The 7,762-nt window shown below is 53.2% G+C and overlaps 2 protein-coding genes across 2 annotated transcripts; both read right to left on the minus strand.

Annotated features, from left to right (window-relative positions):
* Positions 1-599: 599 nt before the first annotated feature.
* On the minus strand, positions 600-1,691 carry LOC138365056 (uncharacterized). Its single transcript, XM_069325160.1, has one exon. It carries the CDS (start codon positions 1,689-1,691, stop codon positions 600-602), a length of 1,092 nt encoding a protein of 363 aa, XP_069181261.1.
* A 3-nt stretch (positions 1,692-1,694) lies between these two features.
* Positions 1,695-5,973, minus strand: LOC138365057 (mucin-22-like). The gene is made up of 3 exons (XM_069325161.1): positions 5,185-5,973; positions 3,993-4,866; positions 1,695-1,804 (listed from the first exon to the last, which is right to left on the minus strand). The coding sequence occupies exons 1-3, from the start codon at positions 5,971-5,973 to the stop codon at positions 1,695-1,697; spliced, it is 1,773 nt and encodes a 590-aa protein (XP_069181262.1).
* Positions 5,974-7,762: the final 1,789 nt, after the last annotated feature.

A 7,762-nucleotide genomic window follows, 5' to 3' on the forward strand; every position in this document is an offset into this window, starting at 1 on the left:
CGGTGGATGTAATGTACTTGAGTCGAGGACGGGTTGGTACTTGAGTCGAGGACGGGTTGGTACTTGAGTCGAGGACGGGTTGGTACTTGAGTCGAGGACGGGTTGGTACTTGAGTCGAGGACGGGTTGGTACTTGAGTCGAGGACGGGTTGCACATTTACTCACCTAGTGAGATTGATCTGGCATTTGTATGCTGCGTGAACATTACATCAGCTGGATATAACCGCCATACATCACTGCACGTAACGATATCTATATGTTGTGTTAGTGCAGTGGTCACTGTACTTGCCCAGTACAGACTTGTATATGTTGACTTAGCGTAACAATCACTACATGCAAAATAGACATGAATATATTGTTGTGTTAGTGCAATGATCGCTAACGGCTGAGTCATGGTCCTCTCACCGTCAGTTATGGTCCTCTCACCGTCAGTCATGGTCTTCTCACCGTCAGTCATGGTCCTCTCACAGTCAGTCATGGTCCTCTCACAGTCAGTCATGGTCCTCTGACCGTCAATCATGGTCCTCTCACCGTCAGTCACGGTCCTCTCACCGTCAGTCATGGTCCTCTCACCGTCAGTCACGGTCCTCTCACCGTCAGTCACGGTTCTCTCACAGTCATGGTCCTCTGACCGTCAATCATGGTCCTCTCACCGTCAGTAATGGTCCTCTCAGTGCCAGCCATGCTTCTCTCAGTGCCAGCCATGCTTCTCTCAGTGCCAGCCAGGCTTCTCTCAGTGAAAGCTAGGCTTCTCTCAGTGCCAGCCAGGCTTCTCTCAGTGCCAACCATGCTTCTCTCAGTGCCAGCCATGCTTCTCTCAGTGCCAGCCATGCTTCTCTCAGTGCCAGCCATGCTTTTCTCAGTGAAAGCCAGGCTTCTCTCAGTGCCAGCCAGGCTTCTCTCAGTGCCAGCCAGGCTTCTCTCTGTGCCAGCCAGGCTTCTCTCAGTGCCAGCCATGCTTCTGTCAGTGCCAGTCATGCGTCTCTCTGTGCCAGCCAGGCTTCTCTCAGTGAAAGCCAGGCTTCTCTCAGTACCAGCCATGCTTCTCTCTGTACCAGCCATGCTACTCTCTGTGCCAGCCAGACTTCTCTCAGTGCCAGCCATGCTTCTCTCAGTGCCAGCCATGCTTCTCTCAGTGCCAGCCATGCTTCTCTCAGTGCCAGCCATGCTTCTCTCTGTGCCAGCCAGGCTTCTCTCAGTGCCAGACAGTCTTCTCTCTGTGCCAGTCATGATTCTCTCAGTGCCAGCCATGCTTCTCTCAGTGCCAGCCATGCTTCTCTCAGTGCCAGCCAGGCTTCTCTCTGTGCCAGACAGGCTTCTCTCAGTGCCAGCCATGCTTCTCTCAGTGCCAGCCATGCTTCTCTCAGTGCCAGCCATGCTTCTCTCTGTGCCAGCCAGGCTGCTCTCAGTGCCAGCTAGGCTTCTCTCTGTGTCAGCCAGGCTTCTCTCAGTGCCAGCCATGCTTCTCTCAGTGCCAGCTAGGCTTCTCTCTGTGCCAGCCAGGCTTCTCTCTGTGCCAGCCAGGCTTCTCTCAGTGCCAGCTAGGCTTCTCTCTGTGTCAGCCAGGCTTCTCTCAGTGCCTGTCATGCTTCTCTCTGTACCAGCCAGGTTTCTCTCTGTGCCTGACAGGCTTCTCTCAGTGCCAGCCATGCTTCTCTCTGTGCCAGCCAGACTTCTCTCTGTGCCAGCCATGCTTCACTCAGTGCCAGCCATGCTTCTCTCAGTGCCAGCCAGGCTTCTCTCAGTGCCAGCCATGCTTCTCTCTGTACCAGCCAGGCTTCTCTCAGTGCCAGCCATGCTTCTCTCTGTGTCAGCCAGACTTCTCTCAGTGCCAGCCATGCTTCACTCAGTGCCAGCCATGCTTCTCTCAGTGCCAGCCAGGCTTCTCTCAGTGCCAGCCATGCTTCTCTCAGTGCCAGCCAGGCTTCTCTCAGTGCCAGCCATGCTTCTCTCAGTGCCAGCCAGGCTTCTCTCAGTGCCAGCCATGCTTCTCTCTGTGCCAGCCAGGCTTCTCTCAGTGCCAGCCTGGCTTCTCTCAGTGCCAGCCAGGCTTCTCTCAGTGCCAGCCATGCTTCTCTCAGTGCCAGTCATGCTTCTGTCAGTGCCTGTCATGCTTCTGTCAGTGCCAGCCATGCTTCTCTCAGTGCCAGTCATGCTTCTCTCAGTGCCAGCCATGCTTCTCTCAGTGCCAGCCATGCTTCTCTCAGTGCCAGCCATGCTTCTCTCAGTGCCAGCCATGCTTCTCTCAGTGCCAGCCAGGCTTTCTCAGTGAAAGCCAGGCTTCTCTCAGTGGCAGACAGGCTTCTCCCTGTGCCAGTCATGCTTCTCTCAGTGCCAGCCATGCTTCTCTCAGTGCCAGCCATGCTTCACTCAGTGCCAGCCATGCTTCTCTCAGTGCCAGCAATGCTTCTCTCAGTGCCAGCCAGGCTTCTCTCAGTGCCAGCCATGCTTCTCTCAGTGCCAGCCAGGTTTCACTCTGTGCCAGACAGGCTTCTCTCAGTGCCAGCCAGGCTTCTCTCAGTGCCAGCCATGCTTCTCTCAGTGCCATCCAGGCTTCTCTCAGTGCCAGCTATGCTTCTGTCTGTGCCAGCCAGGCTTCTCTCAGTGCCAGCCTGGCTTCTCTCATGCCAGCTAGGCTTCTCTCAGTGCCAGTTATGCTTCTCTCAGTGTCAGTCATGCTTCTGTCAGTGCCAGTCATGATTCTGTCAGTGCCAGCCATGCTTTTCTCAGTGCCAGTCATGCTTCTGTCAGTGCCAGCCATGCTTCTGTCAGTGCCAGCCATGCTTCTCTCAGTGCCAGCCATGCTTCTCTCAGTGCCAGCCATGCTTCTCTCAGTGACAGCCATGCTTCTCTCAGTGCCAGCCATGCTTCTCTCAGTGCCAGCCAGGCTTCTCTCAGTGCCAGCTATGCTTCTCTCAGTGCCAGCCATGCTTCTCTCAGTACCAGCCATGCTTCTCACTGTGCCAGCCAGACTTCTCTCAGTGCCAGCCATGCTTCTCTCAGTGCCAGCCATGCTTCTCTCAGTGCCAGCCAGGCTTCTCTCAGTGCCAGCCATGCTTCTCTCAGTGCCAGCCAGGCTTCTCTCAGTGCCAGCCATGCTTCTCTCAGTGCCAGCCAGGCTTCTCTCTGTGCCAGACAGGCTTCTCTCAGTGCCAGCCAGGCTTCTCTCAGTGCCAGCCATGCTTCTCTCAGTGCCAGCCAGGCTTCTCTCAGTGCCAGCTATGCTTCTCTCTGTGCCAGCCAGGCTTCTCTCAGTGCCATCCTGGCTTCTCTCAGTGCCAGTCATGCTTCTGTCAGTGCCAGCAATGCTTCTCTCAGTGCCAGTCATGCTTCTCTCAGTGCCAGTCATGCTTCTGTCAGTGCCAGCCATGCTTCTGTCAGTGCCAGCCATGCTTCTCTCAGTGCCAGCCATGCTTCTCTCAGTGCCAGCCATGCTTCTCTCAGTGCCAGCCATGCTTCTCTCTGTGCCAGCCAGGCTTCTCTCAGTGCCAGCCATGCTTCTCTCAGTGCCAGCCATGCTTCTCTCAGTGCCAGTCATGCTTCTGTCAGTGCCAGCCATGCTTCTGTCAGTGCCAGCCATGCTTCTCTCAGTGCCAGCCATGCTTCTCTCAGTGCCAGCCATGCTTCTCTCAGTGCCATCCATGCTTCTCTCAGTGCCAGCCATGCTTCTCTCAGTGCCAGCCATGCTTCTCTCAGTGGCAGCCATGTTTCTCTCAGTGCCAGCCATGCTTCTCTCAGTGCCAGCCATGCATCTCTCAGTGAAAGCCAGGCTTCTCTCAGTACCAGCCAGGCTTCTCTCAGTGCCAGCCATGCTTCTCTCAGTGCCAGCCAGGCTTCTCTTAGTGAAAGCCAGGCTTCTCTCAGTACCAGCCAGGCTTCTCTCAGTGCCAGCCATGCTTCTCTCAGTGCCAGCCAGGCTTCTCTTAGTGCCAGCCATGCTTCTCTCAGTGCCAGCCAGGCTTCTCTCAGTGCCAGCCATGCTTCTCTCAGTGCCAGCCAGGCTTCTCTTAGTGCCAGCCATGCTTCTCTCAGTGCCAGCCATGCTTCTCTCAGTGCCAGCTATGCTTCTCTCATTGCCAGGCATGCTTCTCTCAGTGCCAGCCAGGCTTCTCTCAGTGACAGCTATGCTTCTCTCAGTGCCAGCCATGCTTGTCTCAGTGCCAGCCAGGCTTCTCTCAGTGCCAGCCATGCTACTCTTAGTGCCAGCCAGGCTTCTCTCAGTGCCAGCTATGCTTCTCTCAGTGCCAGCCAGGCTTCTCACAGTGCCAGCCATGCCTTTCTCAGTGCCAGCCATGCTTCTCTCAGTTCCAGCCAGGCTTCTCACAGTGCCAGCCATGCTTCTCTCAGTGCCAGCCATGCATCTCTCAGTGAAAGCCAGGCTTCTCTCAGTACCAGCCAGGCTTCTCTCAGTGCCAGCCATGCTTCTCTCAGTGCCAGCCAGGCTTCTCTTAGTGCCAGCCATGCTTCTCTCAGTGCCAGTCATGCTTCTGTCAGTGCCAGCTATTCTTCTGTCAGTGCCAGCCATGCTTCTCTCAGTGCCAGCCATGCTTCTCTCAGTGCCAGCCATGCTTCTCTCAGTGCCAGCCATGCATCTCTCAGTGCCAGCCAGGCTTCTCTCAGTGCCAGCCAGGCTTCTCTTAGTGCCAGCCATGCTTCTCACATTGCCAGTCATGCTTCTCTCAGTGCCAGTCATGCTTCTGTCAGTGCCAGTCATGCTTCTCTCAGTGCCAGCCATGCTTCTCTCAGTGCCAGCCAGGCTTCTCTCAGTGCCAGCCATGCTTCTGTCAGTGCCAGCTATGCTTCTGTTAGTGCCAGCCATGCTTCTCTCAGTGCCAGCCATGCTTCTCTCAGTGCCAGCAATGCTTCTCTCAGTGCCAGCCATGCTTCTCACAGTGCCAGCCATGCTTCTCTCATTGCCAGCCATGCTTCTCTTAGTGCCAGCCAGGCTTCTCTCAGTGCCAGCCATGCATCTCTCAGTGCCAGCCAGGCTTCTCTCAGTGCCAGCCAGGCTTCTCTCAGTGCCAGCCATGCTTCTCTCAGTGCCAGCCATGCTTCTCTCAGTGCCAGTCATGCTTCTGTCAGTGCCAGCTATGCTTCTGTCAGTGCCTGCTATGCTTCTCTCAGTGCCAGCCATGCTTCTCTCAGTGCCAGCCATGCTTCTCTCAGTGTCAGCCATGCATCTCACAGTGCCAGCCATGCTTCTCTCATTGCCAGCCATGCTTCTCTCAGTGCCAGCCAGGCTTCTCTCAATGCCAGCCATGCATCTCTCAGTGCCAGCCAGGCTTCTCTCAGTGCCAGCCAGGCTTCTCTCAGTGCCAGCCAGGCTTCTCTCAGTGCCAGCCAGGCTTCTCTCATTGCCAGCCATGCTTCTCTCAGTGCCAGCTAGGCTTCTCACAGTGCCAGCTAGGCTTCTCTCAGTGCCATCCATGCTTCTCTTTGTGCCAGCCAGGCTTCTCTCAGTGCCAGTCATGCTTCTCTCAGTTCCAGCTATGCTTCTCTCAGTGCCAGCCATGCTTCTCTCATTGCCAGCCATGCTTCTCTCAGTGCCAGCCATGCTTCTCTCAGTGCCAGCTATGCTTCTCTCAGTGCCAGCCATGCTTCTCTCATTGCCAGCTATGCTTCTCTCAGTACCAGCCATGCTTCTCTCAGTGCCAGCCATGCTTCTCTCAGTGCCAGCTATGCTTCTCTCATTGCCAGGCATGCTTCTCTCAGTGCCAGCCAGGCTTCTCTCAGTGACAGCTATGCTTCTCTCAGTGCCAGCCATGCTTGTCTCAGTGCCAGCCAGGCTTCTCTCAGTGCCAGCCATGCTACTCTTAGTGCCAGCCAGGCTTCTCTCAGTGCCAGCTATGCTTCTCTCAGTGCCAGCCAGGCTTCTCACAGTGCCAGCCATGCCTTTCTCAGTGCCAGCCATGCTTCTCTCAGTTCCAGCCAGGCTTCTCACAGTGCCAGCCATGCTTCTCTCAGTGCCAGCCATGCTTCTCTCAGTGCCAGCCAGGCTTCTCTCATTGCCAGCCAGGCTTCTCTCAGTGCCAGCTATGCTTCTCTCAGTGCCAGCCATGCTTCTCTCAGTGCCAGCCATGCTTCTCGCATTGCCAGCCATGCTTCTCTCAGTGCCAGCCATGCTTCTCTCATTGCCAGCCATGCTTCTCTCAGTGCCAGCCATGCATCTCTCAGTGCCAGCCAGGCTTCTGTCAGTGCCAGCTATGCTTCTCTCAGTGCCAGCCGTGCTTCTCTCAGTGCCAGCCAGGCTTCTCTCAGTGCCAGCCAGGCTTCTCTCAGTGCCAGCCATGCTTCTCTCAGTGCCAGTCAGGCTTCTCTCAGTGCCAGCCATGCTTCTCTCAGTGCCAGCCATGCTTCTCTCAGTGCCAGCCATGCTTCTCTCAGTGCCAGCCATGCTTTTCTCAGTGCCAGCCATGCTTCTCTCAGTGCCAGCCATGCTTCTCTCAGTGCCAGCAATGCTTCTCTCAGTGCCAGCCGTGCTTCTCTCAGTGCCAGCCAGGCTTCTCTCAGTGCCAGTCAGGCTTCTCTCACTGTGGCCATATCAGATCTCCGTTTCGCCTGAGCGCCTTCGCTGTAAACATCACTTCACTTGGTCTATATACCCGGGAGTGGAGGTATTAATATACGGCAAGTGAGCCGACTTGCCCCCATGATAAGGTAGTTATTCCCTGGAAACAGAAACCGAAACTGTCTCTATTTTCCGCTTGTTACAACTTGTAATAAAGTTGTTACATCTTGGCTTAACGTGTTTATGACGTATTAAAACGTTGTTTCAACTTGCTATATTGGTTGTTATAACTGGTTTGGAGGTGTTAAAATATGCAACCATTGCTCAGACCAGGTTCATTCCATCCAGTGGTCGACCCCACAGATGCATCCACCAATTTTAACATGATGTTCATTCAAAATAGGAGTTTTCTCATATATAAAATAATATTGTTATATATTAGTATATTGTGCATATTTAGGCATTGGTTAGGTTTACTTAGGTTAGGTGCTTAGGTTCTGATGTCGATTATTTGTGTTTGTAGTGCGTGGGTCAAGCATTTACAGTGGTGTGGTTGAACAAGTCATCAGTGAACAGCTCGTCCTCCAAACAAAGACCTAAAAGTGATTCCATGCACCCGCCAAACCCCCTGTTTATGAATGAAAAACGGTTTATACACGACTCACAACTGATTTCGTTTGAACACTTCTGGAACAAGTTCTTCACTGACGAATTTTGTTCGAACCACAACGCTGTAAATGCTTCACCCACGTACTACAGATACAAATACTCGCCAACAGTACCTATAACACCCAACCTAACCTAACCTATGCCTATATATGCACAATATGCTAATATTAATTTATATTTGAGAAAATTTTTATTTTGAATGCACAGCATGTAAAAATTTATGACTGCGTCTCTGAGTCGACCGCTGTATGTAATGAACTTGAGTCGAGGACGGGTTGGTTACGTGTAGTTTTATATAAGTTTGCGTTAACTGGGTACATCCTGCTGCAGGGCAAAGAAAATGGCGGGAAGGATAATTCCAATCGACACCTCTCGTCATACAATTATCTTCAAACATACATACACAATCATTAAGAACACTTGACCGATCCAGTATAAAAGCTAAGTCAAGGGAACACAATTATCAACTAAAGGATGACAAATTTTCCCCACTAATTACAAACAGGATGATAAAACCTAATTCTATCCTGTTAACTTAACCAAAACCTAACTTAATTTGGGCCATGTTCTCAGATATTGACAGTCC

Source organism: Procambarus clarkii, chromosome 15, assembly GCF_040958095.1.
Source record: "Procambarus clarkii isolate CNS0578487 chromosome 15, FALCON_Pclarkii_2.0, whole genome shotgun sequence".
Classification (NCBI taxonomy): Eukaryota; Metazoa; Arthropoda; class Malacostraca; order Decapoda; family Cambaridae; genus Procambarus; species Procambarus clarkii.